General features: G+C 41.1%; 1 protein-coding gene across 4 annotated transcripts in view; it reads right to left on the reverse strand.

The window, feature by feature from the left end:
- TENM1 (teneurin transmembrane protein 1) overlaps positions 1–23,517 on the reverse strand; it is a 744,434-nt gene that overhangs the window by 169,745 nt on the left and 551,172 nt on the right. For all 4 annotated transcript variants that reach the window (XM_089781841.1, XM_089781839.1, XM_089781838.1 and 1 more), the window contains one exon: positions 23,040–23,240. In XM_089781841.1, the coding sequence (XP_089637967.1) occupies positions 23,040–23,240 (201 nt within the window). The remainder of the gene's footprint in view (positions 1–23,039; positions 23,241–23,517) is intronic.

Here is a 23,517-nt window from a genome sequence, read left to right on the forward strand (position 1 = left end):
ATTTTGAAATAAGGGGCTGGTTATTTCAAAATAACTTCTGTTCTCCATGAGGAATAATGCTTATTTCAAAAAAGCTATTTCAGGAGTGGACAGTTATAGTGGATGCTCCACTGCTGCTATTTCGAAATAACCACTCCCCAGAGTCATTAAAAGTGATTACTCTTCAGTGCTTCCTTGGGCTCTAAGTCAAGGTAGTGCATCTACATTAAGGGAGCCTGCCTTGGACTAATTTTGAGGCTTCCCTGTAGTGTGGACACACTATTTCGAAATAGTTATTTCAGGAGTTATTATTTCAAAATAATTTTCTAGTGTAGACGTGCCCTAAAGTATTAATCAGTATGTACTGATTTAGTGGCCTTCACTTGTGGGGAAAAAAAGCTAATGAGCTAAAACACAGAAAGAAATAACATATATCAAACAGCAAGCAACCCACAACCCCAGTAAAATACAGTATTATCCACATATAGGCCCCTCATTGAAGAACTATATCCCAAATTCTGCAATGGTTTTCAAGATCTGAGTTTAAAAAGCTTTGCTCTCTTCACTGTGCCTATCAATAGCTGGCTGGTTAAAATATAAAAATAATTTCAGGGTGACAAAAATCAGTTCTTGTATATCATTTCTATTCACAGCATATTTTTCTGCATGGATGGGGCCCTAGTGAAACTCCTCCCATAGTGAAGGAGAATTAAAATTCCTGAAATCTTTCAATAAATCACAATATGACAATTGCAGTTCTACCTTCACTTACTGTGAAGTTATTCTGTGAAAAGAATGGCTTCATTATAAGAGGGCTCAATGTAGTTTAAATTTATTTAAAATAATTAGAGTCAGCAGACAGAATTTGCTTGTTATTCTGCAATTAACCTGCCAGCAAAATGTTTCCTTCTTCTTTCTCAGAAGCTAGTTGATAGAGCTATAAGAATAACCATGTCTGTCCTGATTTAAATATGATTTAAAAAGAGTAATATACCAAATGGTGAAAAGATTTTTACCTGACAGGTTTTAAAGAATGATAATTTCTTACTCTGAACTATTATATATAAACACTCCCCCTTGAATGCCTGTAATGGCACAAAGTGACATTGTATCGGAAAATAATTTTAAAGTACATATTTAAATTCTTTATCAATTTCAATCTTTCAACAGAAAGAAAAAATGTAATAAAAGCCAAACCATGCAATAACAACAGATGTTGAGAGCTATATGATTTAGAACATGTGTACAGGAATGTAATTTTGTTTTCATATTTCAGGCAATGGACAGTTTTATTCAATATTACTTATGGAAAACATTCTATGTAGATATATATTAACCTCATAAGAAACAAAGACAAAAAATTATATTAAAATATGAACATATTTCCTTGGGAAATATATTGCAAGAAAGTGTGAAAAAATAGAAACAGAATGAAAAGTTTTACTGAAATAATTCCGTATTAGTAAGTGCCTCTAGCATGGCACAGTGCACAATGCTTGCATAAATAAAATATGAAAAAGGGTCAGCATTTCCCCTTCGCTCACCTAAAACCCCACAATTTTATTGAACAATAGACCTTTCAGTGTCTCCCAGAAAGTCCACAAAATTTACTATTTCAGGTAATTTCTTCCAGCACAGCAAATTACACCCACCCAACTAGCCTGTGAACATAGGCCAGCTTCTCGGCTAGTATAAATTAGCATAACTCCATTGACTTCAACAGAACTATGCTAATTTATATGTGCTGAGGATCTGGCTCAGGTTAATTTACATCAGACGGGAATATCTGTAATTATATGGGATCAAATCCTGCACTGTTACTGCTTTGTACAAGTTAACATAGCCAGGCACAGAGGGTTCAGACAGGTGTAGGGAGATGGACTGATAATATAGTGCCAGTGTGGTGACTCCTACAACACCTCCAGCCATTGTTAGCATAGCAAATGCAACAGGGCTGGAGAATCCACATGGTTCAACTAGATTAGAAATATGGCAAAAATAGTTTGCCCTTGTCTAATTTCATATAACAAACTGCAATGAGTAAAATCATCTTTATGAGTAAAGGATATGGACTGGACAAAGGAGGCCGACAGAATTGCCAAGTCTTGCAAGGTGTGTGTGTGTGGCGGGGCAGAGCCTCAGTCATAAGGGGTGGGGCTGAAGCAGCCAGCCCTCAGCACCTCCCAGAGCATACCACGCCACCCCCTCCCCAGACCTTAGAGTCACCTGGAACATGCCATGCAGCACTCCAACAGCAATTTAAAGGGCCTGGAGCAAGTGGCTGGGAGCCCCAGGTCCTTTTGAATCACCAGACCCTGGGGTAACTGCCCCCCCATCAGCATCAATATCCCAGGATATTGTTATTGTTTTATCTCAACGTTGCCAGTCTAGATCCAGTTCCCTGATTAAAATGATAGCTGGCTGTTGTCTTGAATGAAATGAACAGATCAGATTGAAAATGGAAAGTAAATCACACACTTGTGAAAAACTGCAAAAGTGTTAAGTGATGTTCTTCATTGCACAAGGTGTGAAATAACCAGGATAACAAGCCCATGCTCTGCATGCCCTCCCTGTTTCCAGGAGTAATGCATCAGGGAATTAGTTCTATCCTGTGGCTTGGCCAAGCTGCAGGGCATCTATAAGTTTCAGATCTTTCATACAAGGCCAGGAAAGCAACAGCTAGGGTCCTGACTGGCAATCATTCAGGGCCACAATTAGTTCAGCTGCCCAGAGCCCTCAATCAGGGCAGGGCAGCCAGTAGTTTGTAGCTCTAGTCTGAGTCCATACAAAGCATTACAGCTGTTTGGGGAGCAGGAGGGAGAAATCAGCTCTCAGGTAGTCAAAACTCCAGACGGTACCAATACAGACTTCCTACCTTAGCGGGAGGCAGAGCCCTATCATTGGCAGGGCAGTCTGTCACCGGTTCAGCGGCTTACCATAACATGCTGGCTAGTTTACAAATGAGTCCCACAGCTGAAACCTATTGGTTTCACAGCTTCCTTGGGCTTCTGCCTATCCTCCCAGTCCTGGTGTACCTCCTTCAAGTTGTCATCAGTCTCATTTGGGTAAACAGCCAGCAGAACTTTAAGGCTATGTCTATACTTGCAGCTTCTTGCGCAAGTATGGCCGTTCTTGCGCAAGAATCTGCAGAGCGTCCACACTGCCTGCCCGCTCTTGCGCAAGGAAATTTACAGTATGGCGTGATAAGAGAGGGCTCCTTCCGTAAGAGTTATGCTCTTTTTTTTACAGGTGTAAGCCCTCTTGTGCAGGAGCTCTTGCACAAGAGGGCAGTGTGGATGCTCAGCAGGGATTTATTGCGCAAGAAAGCCCTATGGCTAAAATGGCCATCAGAGCTTTCTTGCACAAGAGAGAGTCCACATTGCCATGGGAGCTCTAGCGCAAAAGCACAGCACGCACATGGCAGTGTGGACATTTTCTTGCGCAAGACTTCTTGCACAAGAACCCTTGCGCAAGAAGCTGCCAGTGTAAACATAGCCTAACAGGGTTCAAAAAAGAGCTAAATAGATTCATGGAGGTTAGGTCAATGGCTATTAGCCAGGCTGGGTAGGAATGGCATCCCTAGCGTCTGTTTCTCTGGAGGTGAGTGACAGGGGAGGGATCACGTGAGGATTACCTGCTGTGACCCCTCCCTCTGGGGCATCTGGTATTGGCCACTGTCGGCAGACAGGATACTGGGCTAGATGGACCTTTGGTCTGAGCCAGTATGGCTGTTCTTATGTTCTTAGCAGTCCTACCAACTTACCAGGATTCCCAGGGTCTAACAACTTAGGCAGTTCTTCTGGGTCTGTGGCACAGTGGGAGCCTCCCTCAGCTCCAAGCTGCAGCAGTAGGGGAGAAACATTTGACAGCTCTCCCTCAACTGAATTAGAGGGTCAGTTTTTTATAGTTCCAGTTCCTGCCCTACCCCTCTGCTTCCAGTGAGGCAGCCATAGCTATCCCGGTTCTGCACACCAGACGGCAGTTATGAGTCCCCGATCTGTCACGACAGGAAACCATACCCACAGCCCTCCGCTGAAGTTACCTGAGCCACTTCAATTACACAAACTGAGGAATTGCTGGGGGTTTTTTACTTGCACTATACCAGTGCACAACTGAAACAAGGACCTTTACAACCCTAAGAGCTAGAGACTTAATTTTGTTATTAAATGAAACCTTAGGGTCTGCAGAAAATGACAGGACTGCTTTCACGGCTGTTTGTGACTTTTTTACAGGTGAGGCACAAATCACAGGAGAGTTATTTCCACTCCCACTCAGTGTATAATTTAGTAGTTCTTAACAGCTTAGCTTATTTATAGCGGTAAGGAGTAAGTGGACATAAGAACAGGAGGTGCCACTCCTCTGCTACCCGGACCAGTATGGGGGACAGAGCACAATGCAGGCCCAGGAATCAGTAGCGGTTTGTAGTCCACCTCCTCAGGGCCCACCCCAAGGGAGGAGCCCAGGGAGGTGTATGTCCCATTCCTGCTCCCTACAAGCTCTTTGCAGCCCACACTGAACTGCTATAATCCTTCCATAGTCTTACCAAGCAGTGGTTACCACAGCAATACCCGTATAAAAAGATTCCTGGGCATGGTAAATTGACATGGTGGCAAGGCAGCTGCTTGAGGCATGACTAGCTATATCAAGATTTAAGCCTCATACACCAAGCACTATATTCTTCAAACTCTCTGACACTGCATTTTGCTACGGGAAAGAAAGAGTTGTGACATTTAAATCCAATCACAACTTGTCCTCAAATCTGTATATATTTAGCAATTACATACAATAGAATAGGCAAAATGTATTTTATAGCTGTTGGGAATTCTTGGTTAAGCTGTGCCTCACTTGCCTCAGCTTATGAGCTGCCCCTGGTTCAAAATGACCCCTGCTTTCAGGCTTTTATGAGATATAGTCATATATGTTTCACACACAGAATCCATACTCCTCTGTCTCACACCATCTAATGAGCAAGAGACTTCTAAAAAACCATGTTCAGCTTAAGCAGTCAAGAATCTTTATGACATGTCCTTAATTCTGGAAGTTCATTAATTTTGTGAGAAGTCATCACAGCATTATTGGTAGATATTCTTGAAAAGGAGACAAATATGTTGATTGTTCTGAGGCTAATCTGAAAAGCATTAAAAATTCACTTCATATTCTTTATTTTAATTATCTAAGTCAATAATGAATTTTCTTAACAGTGTTTTATAATAAGTTTCTACTTGCATAATAGGAAAAGGAAAATTAAAGCTAAATATTTTATAGTTTCTAATGACAAGCTTTCTGTTATTTCAACACTTCAGGAATAACTCAGCTAAAATATTATGTTAAAAATACAAAAAATATATGTAAACAAAAGTTTTCAAATAATCTTTAAAAAACTTTCATTTTACTTTCCTCACATATTTAAATGATGAACATTGTGCTACAGATATTCTAAACCCTTAAGTTTCATATTCATAACTTTGCTATCCATTTTTTAATAAATGGATTTCCATAAAGATTAGAAATTAATCTAACCCAACTTTTACCCAATATGTTTAACTGCTAGAGGCTATGAAAATTCACCTATCTAGGCCTAATAATGTTTTTTTTCAATTTAAATATACATTGCATTTAATAAGCTTGCATAATAATTTCAACAATATTCCTGAGCTTTTTAAATTACCTTCCTGCTGTGTCCTGGAGACAACCCTGTTCTACCTTTCATTTTTCAGTAAATGATTTTTTCATATAATTTTTTTCTCCTACAAAGTTCAAAAACTTAAATTGCAAGTTTCAGAATTGATGGAGCTATTTTTGAATGAACTAAATAGAGGCATTGTCTACACTATAAACATTTCTTATTCCCCAAATGAAATACGTTATATTGGGAAAAGCACTTTTTGATGATATAACTGTGTCTATACTGAACATTTTGTTGAAATAGTTGTGTCAGTTAGGGTCATGATAGAAATGTATAGACTTCTTTTTAAACTTCATAAATCATCCAACATTTTTACAGATGCTCTTTCTTTCTCCCCATCATTTTCTTTCTTACTTTGTTTTCTTAATTTCTTTTCATTATATGGGCTACTTTTAATTTTTCTTTTCCCCCTCATAGACTACATATTTTAAAATACCGTGTTACAGCTGGAAAGCACCCTAGTAAAGCGTTTACAATGGGATGAAAGATTAGACTTAAACTGTTATTAGACAGGTTCTCTTCTGGATCATTATCTTCAATGGAGCTGTGCTGATTTAACATGAGCAGAAGAGCTAGCCCTATATGTGAAAGTTTTATGCATTAAAAATACAATAGTATACCATTGCTGCTGAAGGACAAATGGGTGTAAGAAGACTCAGGGACTCTAACTGGACTTTTAAACACTCATGAGAGCAACTGCCTGAATGGATGGCCAAGAGGAAAAGGAATGGGAATCAGGGAACCTGAGTGATACAGCTTCCTCTCTCTCTTCTGTGTTGGCCAGTGTTTCTTAAACTTTTTAAGACCAAGGAACACCAAACAATAATTTTTTTTATAAGGAACACCAAGGATATTTTGTTGAAGTTGGGGGGAGGGAGGGGAGAAGAAGTTATTGATCAAAAAAAATCACCTGCCCCTTTAAGGGCAGCCATTTTGAACTCTGTTGTTCTCCCATAGCACACTTCCAACTGCCTCATCTCCGGTGTACCACGGAACACAGTTTAAGAAACACTGGTGTTGACTGTCAGAATTGTCACAAAAATAATTACTGCAGCTGTGATTAATAGTGGATTTACTTGCTTTTTAATTGTGCCTATTTAATACAGACATTTTTATGCCATTGCTTATAATAAAGAATATCATACTCAATGAGCAGTCGCAAAGTTTCTAAAGGGTTACTCATGAAGCAGGATACTCAGTGAGGTTAGGTTGGCAAAGTATCAAGTTCTCAACATCACGGCATGCTGCGTTCAGTGTACACACACTAAAAACCATGATCCAGATTCTTATTCAGTAATGTATAGTCCATCAGTGCAACGTGACCACCAGTCCTGACCATATTGTTGTGCCACCACTTCCCCAAACAATCAATTTGACTTTTAAATGTAACTGCTCGCTTTTTGCTTTTAAGCTTTATGCAGAAAAATGCTTGTTACATATCATTTCTTGACTTCCAAGTTAGATTTCTTACATTTTTATCTGTCATAAGGCATTGCCATCCAGTATATCCCTTTGCAGCTGGTCATGGCTCTGTAGGTTTATTGCAGTAGGGGACTTCTCAGGTTCTTTCAGTCAATCACGCAGATTAAATTGATTCAAGACATCTATCTTTCATGGTATCTGATTTATTACCTCCTTCTACCTAGTGTAACTCACTTTGTATTTAATGGTTATAAAGTTTTAACTTTTTGAATCTCAATGTCTACTGTCATTCCATAGACATTGTCTGCCTCCCATTGTCTGCCTCCCATTGTCCCAGCCCCTTATACAGTTCCCATAACCGTGAAAATTTGTTGATACAAATAAAAAATGCTGAAAAGGAAACATCAAGATTATATCAAAATTATAACACATAAAAATCTAGTTTCTAACAATCCTAAATTTAAATTAGCCAGCTACAGGATCTTAGCCCACTTATCCCTCAGCTCACCTCTTCCCTCACATTCACCCCTCAGCAGACCAGTGTTCTCTTGCTGTTGTCTGCCCTACCGCACCCATCCCAGCCTGCCAGGGGCTTGTTGTCTCCCCAGCTCTGGGTCCCACTCAGTCTACCAGGGGCCTGTTCGCTCCCCCCAGACTCCACCCCCAGGGGCTTGTTCTCTCCCCCATTAGTCCCCAACAGCTGCCAGGGGCCTTTTTTTCTCCCTCTGGCATTGTGGCAAGAGCCAGGGGGAGGTAAAGGATTTGGGGTAGGCAGAATACTTACCAGTGTGCTGTTGTAACCACCACCAGGTAGATTTGAACCTAGAACCTCTGAAGCAGAGTATAGGAGTCTCTACCCTCTGAGCTAAAAGCCAGCTGGCTCCCAGCCCATGCTGTAGAGGTCTCTTGGTCTTAACTGTTGCTATGGTCTAGGTGCCACTGCATGGTAACCACACTAGGTGTGTGGGTTACACTAGCAGGCAAGATGGTGGTGCCTCAGCTCTGCTGACCACTCTCTTGGTGGTACAGCTACCCCCCGTGAACACTTTGCAGGACAGCTCTCCCTTCAGGCTTGCTGTCCCCAGTGACCACTCTTATATTGCATTCCTCCAAACAGCAGCCCCTACCTTTGCATATTAAGGGTGTAGAAGGGAAACTGTCCTTTTCCTGGGGCTTCCGGTTGTCCTGGTACAGCCAAACTCTGACCTTGCTTTAAGTTAAGAGAAGAGGAAGCTGCATACCAAATTTGGTGACCTTACCTCTTACAGTTTAGGAGGCATTCTTGAACAGACTCACAGACAAACACATCTATCTATCTATCTATTTATCTATTTTTTAAATAGTCAAGACTTTCAAAGCCATGTAACTAGGGCTTACATGAATATATGTTGCACAACGGGATAATGTTATTTGGGACCTTGAACCATCTCCACTAAAATGTATTTCCATTACTATAATAACTGACTTATATGGTTTTGCATTTTTAAAAGAGTTACTAGGGCTACATTTTTCACCAAAAATCTTTATTGTGTACTAGAACTAGGAATTCTACTGTTTGCATTGTCACTTTTGAAATTATCTAAGTAATCAACAAGCCAGAGAAAGTAATATGCAGGAGAAAAGTGCATGAAGCTTGCATCATTTAACCTTCTGATAGACAGCAATTTTCTATTTTCAGAGGCAAATTAACCTTTTGTAGAATATTTCCCTGTATAGTCTATTGTAGCCTATATTTTATTGTGCCACTAAAATAAAATATTTAAAAAATTCTATTCTAGAAAGATTTGTGCAACACAATTTTAGTCAGATGATCCTAAAGGAGAACATTATAACTTTGAAACCACAATGTCTTAAGGAAAATTAAAACATAGCATAAAAGGGACTTTATGCTTTCATGTGCACAGCATGGTATAGAAACTAATTTTCAAAGGAAATACAAAATTTAAGCATGCTGATTGTTTATAGGAGGCAAGTTTATAGTTCAATCAACTTATATTGAATTGTATAGTAAAAGTTTCAGTAAAATGTGCTTGTAATTCCTTAGCTGAGCCAAATTTTAATGCTTTTTGTTCATAAAACAAAAATTTCCTTTATTGGATTCTGACTAGGAGAAAAAACCCTTTGAATGCAAGAGAGGTCATTTTGTGTCACTAGCTTTTATGAAGGACATTTTCAGTCAGGACAAAAATAATCAAAGTGTGTGGCTATTGTTGAGGTCAGATGAGGCTTAAAATGACAATGACTAAGAAGGCCTGATTGAAAAGAACGCTGCAATTCTCTGGAAACTACTGGAACAGCAAGCTCCTGCCAGAGATCTAACTAAGTGAACAAGCCCCTCTAAACACACAGGGTGCGTCTAGACTTGACAGCTGTCTACACTGGTCGCTTGAATTTGCACAAGAGCAGTGATGTTCTAATGTAAGAATTCAGTGCTTCTTGCGCAAATACTTTGACGCTCCTGCTCAGGGATAATTCCGCTTGTCCAAGAATACTTACGCAAGAGGGCCAGTGTAGACAGGCACCTTAATTTTTTGCTAAAATGGCCATCTGAGCTTTTTTGCGCAAAAGCGCGTCTATACCGGACACAAATGCTTTTGTGCAAAAGCATCTGTACAAATCTAGACGCTCTTTTGCGGAAATACTTTTAACGGAAACACATTTCCATTAAAAGTATTTCCGCAAAATCATGCCAGTCTAGAGGCAGCCACAGATTTTTGCTTACTTGCTTAGGCACAGTGTGTGCTTGAGGAACTGGCTCGTGTAAGTTACATTAAGTCATTTTTATGCCGAGATGTTACTTTGCATTCTGATGAAGTCATGATGAAAAGCAAGTCAGGACATTTTAATAACTGAGTATGAGGGTTATAACTACTATTGTCTTGGTAGTGCTGCCATACCACGATTCACAACTGCTTCCATGAATGTTTCCTGAGTACTCAGGATACAAGTCCTACTCCTGGTATTAGGATGCAAGTTCTCATAACTCCCAGTTGCAGTTTTCAAGACGATGCTCTTGACCTCTCTGTTGTTGCAGAGCATTAAGTTGGAGAGACTCAAGTCTTCTCTCCATTTACTTACATATTATGGCATGGGTAGTGGCAATGAAAGCTTCTCCACAGTTCCATGTCAGGTGCCTCACTGGCTGCTCTAGAGAGATCAATTCTACCAGATACTACTGCGGAGCTCAGACTCTATTTATATTAATTGCTTGGCCTCTGTTGATTTGTTTAATTTGTTTGCTTACTGTGAGAAAAAGTGAAAAGGCCCTGTCATCCCGAAACAAAATCCTGTCAGATGCTTCAACATTGTCTTTGATTTCTTTTATATTAGATCCAGCACCATCTGGAGGTAAGGGCTATAGAAGCAGACATAGTGCTACCACAAAGCACATCACAATTATTAGCTTTTGAAAGGAAGAAATTTTCAGTTATGGTTGAAAGAGGACTGTAGGAACAGAGGGAAAATCTAAGATTCAAAGGGAAAAGGGAGGAGAAGAGTCAATATTTTTCACATCCCATTCAAGTATTACCAAGGAGCAAGGAATCAAACAAGGGTTGGTATGCAACACTAACTCTCCAGTTGTCTCATTGTCTCTTTCACACCCCTAACCTCTCCTTACCACATAAATCAATATATGCCATCAGGTTGTTTTGGTTCATTCTGGTCTTCCATTTGCTGGTTTTTGCATCTAGTGGGCTAATTATTAATTATTATTATATTTTATTTCTGTGTTTCTTGTTGCCAAAATTTCTCACATTTTAATTTCTCCAGGGACTGAATTAAGCTTTCCAATCATTTACTGCTATTAATTATTTTAAAAGGACTCTCACTCACAAGATGGCTTTTTACAAACTCTTCAACAGGAAACATAGATCACACGAGTCACATAGCTTGCTCTTTTCATTGAATAAATATCATCTTTGCAGATGATACCAAGCTGGGCGGGGTTGCAACTGCTTTGGAGGATAGGGTCATAATTCAAAATGATCTGGACAAATTGGAGAAATGGTCTGAGATAAACAGGATGAAGTTTAATAAGGAGAAATGAAAAGCACTCCCCTTAGAAAGGAACTATCAGTTTCACACATACAGAATGGGAAGTGACTGTCTAGAAAGGAGTACTTCAGAAAGGGATCTAGGGGTCATAGTGGACCACAAGCTAAATATAAGTCAACTGTGTGACACTGTTGCACAAAAAGTAAACATGATTTTGGGATGCATTAATAGGAGTGTTGTGAACAAAACACAAGAAGTCATTATTCTTCTGCTCCACTCTTCACTGATTAGGCCTCAATTGGTATATTGTGTCCAGTTTTAGGCACCACATTTTAAGAAAGATCTGGAGAAACTGGAGATGGTCCAGAGAAGAGCAACAAGAATGATTAAAGGTGTAGAGAACATGAGCTATGAGGGAAGATTGAAAGAACTGGTCTTGTTTAGTTTGGAAAGGACAAGACTAAGAAGGGACATGATAGTGTTTTTCAAGTATCTAAAAGGGTGTCAGAAGGAGGAAGGAGAAAAAGCAATGGGCTTAAACTGCAGCAAGGTGCAGGTTGGACATTAGGAAAAACTTCCTAATCGTCAGGGTGGTTAAACATTGGAATAAATTGCCTAAGGAATCTTCATCTCTGGAGATATTTAAGAGCAGGTTAGATAGACAAATATCGAGGATGATTTAGACAGTGCTTGGTCCTGCCTAAGAGTAGGGGACTGGACTCAATGACTTCTCAAAGTCCCTTGCAGTTCTTATAGCGGTAAGAAGAATATTTATACAGTATCAAACAATATACAACAAGAGAATCTTCAATCATCTTTTAAATTTGCAGTATGGTAATAGGTCAACTCCCCAGAAATTAAAGAGAACAGTTAGACAAAATTAAGAATGTAAGTCTTCCCTACAGAACATACAATTGGCAATGATCATAACAAAAAGATTCTTGGATATGCTAAAAGAAGAAACACTATAAAAATGCTGAGTGAAAAAGAGCAAAAAGAGGCTATAAAAGTATGAGACAGTTTACCTCAGATACTGGAAAATGTTTCAAGGGTATTTTCACTACAAAGTAGTGTTTTGGGTGAATACCTTTATCCTTAGTAAATCAGAATGACTGACATCCACAACTTGCAATTTCCTAAATTTGAAGAGTTTTTTGATTGCTATGTAATGGTTTTGCCTACTTTTTTCAAGTTGCAGGTTTTTTATTTAATTTTGAAATCAATTTGAGATGTCTTGAGTTACATTAATATGCTGTACTATGCCTTCACTCATTTTCTTTTGAAGCACTTCTTTTAAAAATGCATATTTCTAATTATTTTTAAATTACTCTACTTTGCACATTATCATTTACAATGATTACATTTTGCATTTTTTCAAAGCACTTCAGTTTTAAAGATCCTCTATGTTTCAAAAGATAGAAAAGAAGAGGCAACAATCCATTTTTACCCTTTGTGAAATTGTCATTAATTTTGCCAGTGGAGAGCTGATATGCTAAATATATAACATCTACTTGTCATTGGGATACATGCACTCATGAAAAATAGCAGTCGTTATTGTTTTACCAATCATATTGGCCCAGATCCCTTAGTATAAAACTGGAATAACTCTGATGGAGTCAGTGGAATTACACAAGGTATACTGGAGTTTTGGGCCTGCTTTCACTCAGGAATATGATGTAGAGGAATAAATAAGAGATTGGCATTTTCCTTCCATTTTTCTTCACATGGCCCCATTTTCCGCTTCTTAGTCTCAAGGTCCCATATTATATCTTAATTCCCTCAGACACAGAACTAGATGAGAATCTCTTCATGGATTGTTGATGCTGCTGCTTCATTGAGTGACCCCAAAAGGGTCATTGCTGAGTCATGTGAAGAACTTCTGTCTATCTGGGTATCAGCATCTGGTCCCAGAACATTCAGCAGAAAGATTAAAAGAATTTTGGATCAGACTCTGCAGATGCAGACCAAAAACTATACGGTAGTTAAAATAATTAAAGAGAAAATCATCAGTTATTTTGGAATTTGTTGGTGGCACTAAAAATAATCCATTAATAGGACTAGAATCAGTGCTCTATGCTGGTTGGTGTTCTAAGAGCTACGTAGTATTAGTAGTAATCATAATAATTCTTATTATTTTGCCAAGTGTGCAGTTCAACACCTCTAAACCACACAGGTCAGATGAGCCATATGGTGGGGAGCTGAACACAATGGATTTTAACACATATCCACAACTCGATAATAATTCAATATGGTGAACAACATTCGAGCCTTTGAAAAGCCCAAGAATGGCTCTTTTCAGGAAAGGAGTTTTTCACAAAAAAAGTTTATAATGATTTTGACCATAAAGAGACTAGCACTTTTCTGCTTTACGTGCACATCTGGAAAAGATTAAATGGGAAATGGATATCTGAGCCCCATGTTTCTCTCTGTATATGTCACTAGTCAAATGGATAAGTAAATTATGACTATAAGAAAGGTAAAACCTGTAGCTTTTATGTCTTCACCCAATTGAGGTTGCCAAAGGACTGATGAACAAAGAGAAAACCCAGGGACAAAAATGAAGGAACAAAGGAATTGAAATTCATAATGTGGAAAGAATTATGAACCTAAAACACTCACATTTACATTCTGACTAATGGTACAGGACTTTAATTCTCATTGTTTTAGGAATTATTTGTTTTTCAAAAAATTAGCTTACAAGACAGATGAGAAAAAATTCCTAGCTTGTCTATGACCACTGGTTAAGGTCATTAGGATGTATAAGGATGTTACTCATCTTGTGCAGCAATGGAGGTTCTTCAAGATGATTGTCCTTATAGGTGCTCCACCTTAGGTATCTGGGATGCCGCTGCACCTCTCATCAGAGATTTTAGATAGCAGTGCCTTCTGGCAGGCTGGGCACGCAATGCAGACGAGACGCATGGTGCCACTACTATGCATACACAGCCAACCATTCATTCAGTTTCTTCTTTGTCCCAGAAAAAAAACCAATTATGTCCAAAGCAGAGGAGAGGAAGGGCAGATGGTGGAGCATTCACAGGGACTACCATCTTGAACAACCACCGTTACTGCCAGGGCCCGCTCTAGGTTTTTTGCCACCCTAAGCCAAAAAATTTTTTGGCCATCCTCCCCACTTTGCAATGGGTTTTTTTTTTTTTTTTGGACTGTTTTTTTGACTATGCACCAGGGAATTTGGTTGTGTTGGTAAGAACAGGGAATAGCGGTTTTGTTTTAACTTCCTCACAAGGGCCTCTCTGTAAAATATGTGCCAGCAGAGCCGTCTTTATATACATTTGCACAATAAAAATTTGAATGTACAATCAAATAAGGAATATATATATATGGGATAATAAAAAGTCAATTAGAAGGGGGGCTTTTTTCGACTTTCTACAACCACTGGCAGAGGTTAAAAAAATCTTATTCGGTCAAGGTACCAAAGCATGATGGCAGGGAACCGATTCCGTGTAAACTCGGATTTCCGTTCTGCCAGGGAAATGGCTGCATGGTGATGTTTTCAAGGCTGGCACTTGCAGGCTGGCCCAGTTTTCTAGCCGCAGAAGCAGGTGTGAGAAATAAAACTGGAAATGCAAAGGAGCCTTTTGAGATTCGGCAAAGAAAACCCCCCAAAACAAACGGCCTGGGAAAGGGCCCAAGCCTGAACTCAGTGTGTCTAGTTGGGGGTGGAGGGAATCATCTGTTTGCTTCACTGCTTCGTTCCTGAGCTGGTCTCCGCTCGCCCTCTCCAAAGACCCCCTGAACCAGGGACTGACCCAGCACCTCGGGCCGCTCCTAGGAACGTGGCTGGAGAAGGTTACTCTTTCCCACCCGCTCTTGCGCATTTGTCTAATCGCGCTACAGAGCGGGGGAACCCTGCTTTTTCCTGCACCTTCCCGCTGGTGGCAGCGCGGCTTTGGTTCAAGCTTTCGGCGGCTGTGCCGTGGGAGAACGTTAAAAGCCAGGGGAGGAGAAGGGGCGCAAGAAAATCCACCGAGGACACATGGGTGGGAGTGAATTCCTCTGCCCAAGGGGCTGCTTTCTGTCTCGGCCAGCCCCTCGCCTGCCCCACCCCTGCTGTGTTGCTCAGTCCCTCGCTGGAAAAGCCCAGGATTGCTGCGACTAGGGGAAGGGGGCTGCCAGTGGCCAGGGCCAGTGGCTTTCCTGGTCACCTTTGGTGCCTTTCATGAGGGCGCAGTTAAGCCATTTCCTGACTGGCTCCCCTGCCCCTGCATGCTGATTAAATGATTCCACGCCGGCTTCCTGAGTATTAATTTAAAATCAGCGGGGCAGGGCTGGGCATTGCCGGGGATAGCTGCTTACCTGGAAATGCCGCCCCTGGATTGCCAAGTGCTTGATTTGCTGGTGCCTAGAGCCAGCCCTGGTTACTGTATAAAGCGAATAACAATCTCCTTCTTTGAGGAGTGTCCCCAGGGTGATCCACCTTAGATGACTATGGAGCAGTACCCATGATCGGAGGTGGGTGCTTTGGCTAGTCAGTATCGTGCACCATGTACTGGGGGCTTCCCTGCTGCCAGGCTCTTGGGAAACCGGAGCACAGGGCCTGACCGCCCGGAGTCCAGCTGCCCTTGTGGAGACTCACCCGCTCCCCAGCGGCTGCCAGAGCACCCCCGAGCCACCCAGGGGAGCCACCACACTTGCCTATCTGCTCCTTCTCTTCTGGTCCCAGTGGGCAGATGGGCAGCCCTGGCCTCTGCGGGCAGGGCTGGGGCAGAGAGCAGTGCAGGCAGGACTGCATGGGAAAAGGTCAGAACAGCTCCTTCCATGCTGCTGCTTTCCTCACATCAGCAGGCTGCAGTGCCATGGAGCACCGAGGTTAGAGCCAGGCCTGGTGTATGCCACAGCCGAGGGGGCGGGGGGAACGGGGGCTGGCTAAGGTAGGGGGAAAGGGCCCAGGCTGGCGGGGTGGGGGGAGAGGAGGGTGAAGGGGTTTTGGCCGGTGGGGGGGAGGGGGCAGAGGAAGAAGGAGGGAGAAAGGACCTGGGCTGGCGGAGGGGAGGAGGATGAGAGAGAAGGAGAAAGGACCTGGGTTGGTGCGGGGGAGGGAGAAGGGACTCAGGGTGGCACAGCTGCAGCCAGGCACTCCCCAGTGGCTGGGGGGAAAGCTGGGGTTTCCTACCCCCCATGAGAGGGGGTTGGCTAGTACAGTGAGCAGGATGCACAGCACCATAGTAACTATTAAACTATACTACATTATGCTAACTATAATGAGAATCTGTGAAAAAAAATTGAAAAAATTTGAAAATGATTAGAGAACAACTGCGGTTCTGGCTGATGCCAGAGGTGTCAGACAAAGAACTAAAGGGATGACTGGCTGTGTATGCTTCATGTGCACAGCCTACTGAAGGGTACTGCTACCTAAAATCTCCAACTAGAGGTGCAGTGGTGCCCCAGACACCTAAGGTAGAACACTCACAGGGACACTCCTCAAAGAAGAATAGTTGCTTACCCTATAGCAGGGGTGGGCAATAATTTTCACAGGGGGGCCACTTCATTAATTTTTGTGTGTAAGTAGGGTAAATAATCTTTTGAGAAATTTGATACTGTGATCTGAGAAAAGACCAAACATGACTGTAAAGGCAGATGACAAACTGAGAGCTCCATAAGCTGGACTTTAACAGAGCTGAATGTCAGACTGGCCTGTAATAAATGCAATGAAATAGTTAAGTATCTTCAGTACTGAGACCTGGGTTGGGAGCAGACAATGTTGGGCTGCCATGTCAAGATCCTACTCCACCTAGATGAATACATCCTTCTGGTAGATATTTCCCTGGTATATATCAGGAATTCCTGGATCCACAGTGAGCAGCATCTGTCTGTGGTACTTACAGAGACAAGAGTCACACTGTCAGATGCAATGGCTCTGGGCCTGGATGAAGTACTTGGATGTGGTGCTGTATGATTATGCCTGGTCAGTCTTGTAGCTGGATCAGAATCTGAATGGACATCTGTAAGAGACCTGTCAACCAAAAGGGTCATGGCCAGTTGCATACTATAATAATGATCATGGCTTTGTCTCTTTTGATGGGGAACATTTCTCGTGAATCAGAGGAAAATGGTGAAGCAAGATTTGGCTCCATTAAAGGATGCAGGCCTGCTCAGGAGCAACAGTTCTGACACTCTTAGCATTTTCTTGGTGGCATTCAAATCTAAAAAGGTTGTTACAAGGAAGAGGGAGAAAAATTATTCCCCTTAACCTAGGATGATAGGACAAGTCGCAATGGGCTTAAATTGCAGCAATGGATATTTAGGTTGGACATTAGGAAACATGTCCTAACTTTCAGGGCGGTTAAGCACTGGAATAAACTGACTAGGGAAGTTGTGGAATCTCCAGCACAGGAGATTTTTTAGAGCAGAATAGACAAACATTTTTCAAGGATGGTCTAGATGGTGTCTGGTCAAGCCGTGAATGCAGGAGACTGGAATTGATGACCTCTTGAGGGTTCTTCCAGTTCTATGACTCTAAGATTCTAAGATTCAACTCTTATATACTTCATCAATTACTGTATAAATATACATTTCCTTCTTTATTACTAGCCTCCTCTTCTCATTTCAGTCAGTTCTGCCAGAGTTCAGTGTTGGCTATATCCATGGGCTCATTTCACTAACATTTACTCTTGAACATAGTCCTACTGAAGACACAAGGATTCTTGGTCCACCAAGGAGCAGCCATACATCTCAGATTAACTGTTTACATGACTAGGCCTAATGAATGTAGAAAAATATTCAGGGTGCGTCTAGACTACATTCCTCTTTCGAAAGAGGAATGTAAATGAAGGAAATCGAAAATGCAGGTGAAGTGCAGATTTACAAATCTCACACTTCATTTGCATAATCACATCCAATCGCTTTTTTGAAAGTTTTTTTTTTTTAAAAGCAGTCTAGACGTGGTTCTTTTTGAAAAAAAAACTTTTCTGAATGAAGCCTTAGTCCTGAAAAAATGAGTTTTACAGGGTTCTTTCGAAAATGGGAGTTTTTTTGAAAGAACCACGTCTAGACTGCTTTTTTTCTGAAAAAACCTTTTTCGAAAAAATTATCAAACGTGATTATGCAAATGAAGCACGAGATTTGTAAATCTGCACTTCATTTGCATTTTCGATTTCCTTCATTTACATTCCTCTTTTGACAGAGAATGTAGTCTAGATGCACTAACAGTGACAAAGAACAAAAACTATATTGTAAAGCATACCCCTAACGTGACAGAAGTAAAAGTTATACGTGCAGTTTTAATTTTGTCTTTTCTTGACTTTTTAATGCTTATTTTACAATTAGAGTGTTCTTACAGGCTAGTGTTTTGGATGAAGAAAAAACAGAATGTAAGCATAGCACTTGTATAATAATTATATTTTCAAAAGGTCTAGCTGAACAAAAACAAATAGAAAGGATTCTGTTCCTGTAAACACTGGTTTGTGACATTGATTTATATAGCAATCAGGAGAATCGGATTGATTAGTGAAACAACTTTTGAAGTTATTTTCATAATCAGCAATGAGAGGGAAATGAATACCAAAAATATATCCCAGTTCTCTGGGGTTTGCTTAAGTGTGGGAGTATATTGGTTTGACTATCTCATTTTTATAAAATTTAATTGTCAACTCTTAATAAGGGACTACTGGCTCTAGTGGTACTCTCCACTGTAACTATAGAGACTCTCTCGCAAGCCAGTAGAAACTTTTTAAGTATGATCCATTCAAGTTTTTTGTAAAGACAGATATTGCCTTTACACCTTCCCAGCTAAAGTATGCTTAAAGTTTCATCCTAACGCTTGTCACTGTTTCTATATAAATATATATTTCTGATTTGGAAAATAATGTGACGAGTTTTCAAATGCTAGCATACCCAGATTATATCCCACCTAAACCTATGGAGGAGGATTCGGGGAAAGGAAATCTTTCATATATAATGAAGTCCAAATTCATAACAAAAATAACAGGGATGATCATTAACGTTTGGCTTTGTGTAACAATGGATGTTATCCATCATTTGTAGTGTAAGTTAAGACTAGATAACTTTCTACCAGCTCAGGCAGAAATCATAGGCCTGATGCACAAATTACTGAGGCTATGGCTGCACCACAGAGTTTCACAGTAGCACAGCTGTAGCGCTACAAATGCAGACAGTCTAAACAGATGGGCAAGAATTCTCCCATCAACTAACTTACTCCAGCCCCTGCAAGTAGCAGTAACTATGCTGGAGGGAGATATTCTCCTGCTGGCATAGCACTGTTCACTTCAATGCTGAGGTTGGTGTAATTTACATCATAGTAAGTGGTAATAGGTACCTAGCCTAAGTTAAATTCTTTGGCCGGTGTTATACAGGAATTCAGACTACATGATCACTACAGTTCCTCCTAGCTTTAAAATCTGTTACTGTATGAATAATTCCATTAGATGTCAGATTTTGCCTCCAAATTAGGCAGATCCTAAGGGATATGCACAGGTCTCAGGGGATTAACCCCCCCAATCTCCTTCATTCTTGCTGATGGCTGCCTCCATGGCCCACAGAGGGATGGTTTTGTATCATCTCTTCTGAAGAAGCTCTTTAGAGCTTGACCAGCAAGCTGCATCTCCCTTGGTGTAGACCTCAAACCCACAGCCCTCTGCAAGATTCAGACAAGATTGGTGTGGGATACTGCAGAGATGACTGAGCCCCACTTCTCATGGACAAGAAGATCCAATCTCAGGCAGAGCCGGCCCAAGGTACGGGCCAACCGGGCTACTGCCGGGGCGCCCCATTGTAGGGAGCGCCATGTGGGGCTGCCAGGCCGGAAGGGGGCGGCACCGTGCATGCTCCTTGGTGGCGCCATGCATGCGCCGGGCACAGGGCCACGCATGCGCCGTGCACCCGGGGGCGGGGCCACACATGCGCTGGGCACCCAGGGGTGGAGCTGCGCATGCATCGCACTCCCAGGGGCGGTGCCGCGCTCCCGGGGCACACGAATGGGTCGGGCCTGCCCTGATCTCAGGGAAGCAATTTAATCCAAAATAATGCACCTTTGCTACTGCTATCAATTATGGTTTAACAAGAAGTTTTAATTTTCTATTTAGAAGTATGACAATTGAAAAATAACTACCTACAGCAGGGCTACTCAAGTTTGGAAGCCTCGGGGGACACAATGATTCTCACAGCACATGCTGAGGACCACAACTTAAGTGTGGTTGTATATACATGCAAATATATATTCAACTATATGCAAATAGCTTCTTTTACACTGACAGGCATGAAGGCAAAGTTTAAGGCAAGACTACACAACACACAGGCCCCATTCTGCTGATATTAATAAAATTCAATATTTACTAGATTTCTATCCATATGACGGCACTTTTAATGAGCAATGACAGTCCAAGAATTTAACTACTAAAACACATATCAACAGAAGGCCATTCTATTGACTCGCCATTGTGGAGCATGTTCCCAGTGGAGGCCATGTTCAAAGGATCCCACTTGCAGGACGCATGTTGAGTCCCTCATAAACCCAAACTGCACCACGAACCACAGTCAAACAGGCTGTGGGCTGCATGCAGCCCATGGACCGTGTGTTGAGTAGCCCTCACCTACAGTGTTTTGAAAATGTTTTCATATTTGCTATGAAACATAGTAATTGCTAAAACAGCTCACTGGAGGTCCTATATACTTGTAGTCTAATTACAAATAGTTTCCATCTACTGATAGAGATTATCTTGCATCTCTCACCTGAAATACAAGATACTAGGAAAAATTAAAGTGTCCTAAGCTGCCTGATCCACTGATAGTACAGGATTTATAACGTCCTCTTCTGATACTTTCCTTTCTCACTAAAATCAAGTGTTGATCCCAGTATGCACTAATAAGCATTGAGCCTGGGAAGAAACAGTGAGCCAATATCTACCTTTAATATAATGTTCCCTGTACCATCACACCTTGGCAAGTAATAAGAAGGTGAAGAGGGAAGGAGGTGTTTCCCTATTCTTAGTAGAAGCAAGCAAGAAAGAAAAACATTAGCTCGCACAAATGGGTTACCTAGGGAGGTGGTAGAATCTCCATCCCAAGACATTTTTAAGTCCAAGCTTGACAAAGCCCTGGCTGGAATGATTTAGTTGGGGTTGGTCCTGTTTTTAGCAGGCGGTTGGACTTGATGACCTCCTGAGGTCTCTTCCAACCCTATGATTCTATGAAATGCATTGAAATAAATTTGGAAGCAACAAACAAGAAAAATCAAGTTCTCCAACAAACACAACTGCAGTATCTTTCTTAGAACTATTCAATAGTGTTTATCATATTTCCCTGCTTAATGTCCAATTGTCCATGCAATGAGACCCACTGACATCACAGACATTAATTTTTTGGAGATTCTGTGCAAAAGTGCCCACATACTGAACCAGAATTCTTTTGTACAAATTAGCCCCCATCATACTGTACGTATAGTTGGGGTTATTTTTCCCGATGTGCATTACTTTACAGTTATCCACATTAAATTTCATTTGCCATTTTGTTGCCCAGTCACTGAGTTTGGTGAGATCTTTTTGGAGTCCCTCACAGTCTGCTTCTGTCTTGACTATCCTAAACAGTTTGGTATCATCTGCAAACTTTACCACCTCACTACTCTTTTCTCCAGATCATTTATGAATAAATTGAAAAGGATTGGTCCCAGGACTGACCCTTGGGAGACACCACTAGTTACCCCTTTCCATTCTGAAAATTTACCATTTATTCCTAACCTTTGTTTCCTGTCTTTTAACCAGTTCTCAATCCAAGAAAGGACCTTCCCTCTTATCCCATGGCCATGTAATTTACACAAGAGCCTTTGGTGAGGGACCTTGTCAAAGGCTTTCTGAAAATCTAAGCACATCCTTACAGGACTAGTGCTCTCTAGTCATTGTACCATCATGTAATCACAATAGTTGTCACAGGAAAACAACCTACTTTATCCTTTCAACATGCAAACATGAAAACCAGGAGCTGCCAAAATAATTTTCATATTCACATCTGTAAGGGCAGTTCCCCACTCCAGCACTCTGATGGCAGAAGGTGGGGGCCCACAAGAGAACTTCAAAACCTTGCCTCTACAGGCTCTGGTTACAAAAAACTTCCTCCCAGAATCATAACACACAGATTTTGGGGAATCGCTGCCACCATCAAGTGCTACTTTATCTCTAAAAACCAGGGGTGAACACTTGAAACCACCCGCAGGGGTACCCCAAGCTCGTTTGCCTCAAAGAGCTTGAAAAAAGAAAAGAGAAAAACAAGCTGCGGTCTCTGGTAGCTGACCCCTCAGTCTGAAACTTGCAGCTATACATAGACAGACAGACCTTCCAGGACACAATAATCAAATCATCACCTTAAGAAAAGTGATTTTTATTACAAAACAAAAGATAAACTTGATAAAGCATACTTGGTTGCTAAATGCTACAGAGCATCTAAGGAAAACAAATTAAAACACAGAGAAAGTCTCTGGGCACTATGTAAGGTAGTAAATGGGGAGGGGAGGCATAGATTCACATAGAGCCTTCAAAACCAAACCACAAAATAAAGAAAAATTACCCTGAATGTGACTGGATTAATTTTTCCCTTTACATACTTCCAATTTTCTCTTTGTTTAGTCCACTCCCATGACCCAAATTCCGTGGAGACAAAGTAGTCCTGCCTGGGTTTAAATCATTCGGTGCGTCTCAACTCCTGAATTATCTTTCCCACACAAAGAAAGCAGGCAAGGAATCTATATCCAATTCAAATTTCAACACTCTTTCTCTAATGGTTCTCCTGGCCACCTAGCCAAGACCTTTTCTAGCTACCTGATTTTAAGCCCTTCATCACCACGTACTGGTCAGGACTCCTTCTGACCATTGTCACACTTCACAAAGTGTCATTATGGATTGTTTAAATTGTTTTTTTAACATGGTGTAGTTATATTTCTAATAGAAACTGAATAGAAAACACAAGAATTTCATAGCCTTAACTATACCTGTTGAACAGTCTGACCCTGTCCACTTAGGCTCACAGCTACAGATGCCGGTATCCACAAGGAAAGTCCCATGGCCTGAGCACTGCTCTTGACATATAGGAAGAGATGTCTCACAGTTTATGCCTCCCCATCCTGTGGAGCAGTGACATTCCCCTTGAACACAGACGCCATGGCCAGAGCATGTGGGATCTAAACAGTCCTCTGGAAAGAAAGAAATAAAATAGTTTGTGAACAACTTTGACATTTTAACATTAATTTTCCAATGTTAAGCAACTTATATGGTTGTTTTAAATATGCAATGAAATAGCTCTTGCACAAACATTTTGTTCAAGCGGAGGACTATTAACAGATGCAGAGGAAACAACATTATTCTACCGTGCTATAAAGGGCCAAATCTTGGAACCCTAACTCACATTAGCATTTGAAACTATTCACTTTAGTTGTCTTTACTCACACTCATTAGATTTGAATATGTAGG

Source organism: Pelodiscus sinensis, chromosome 13 (assembly GCF_052426305.1).
Source record: "Pelodiscus sinensis isolate ZL-2025 chromosome 13, ASM5242630v1, whole genome shotgun sequence".
In the NCBI taxonomy this organism is placed as follows: Eukaryota; Metazoa; Chordata; order Testudines; family Trionychidae; genus Pelodiscus; species Pelodiscus sinensis.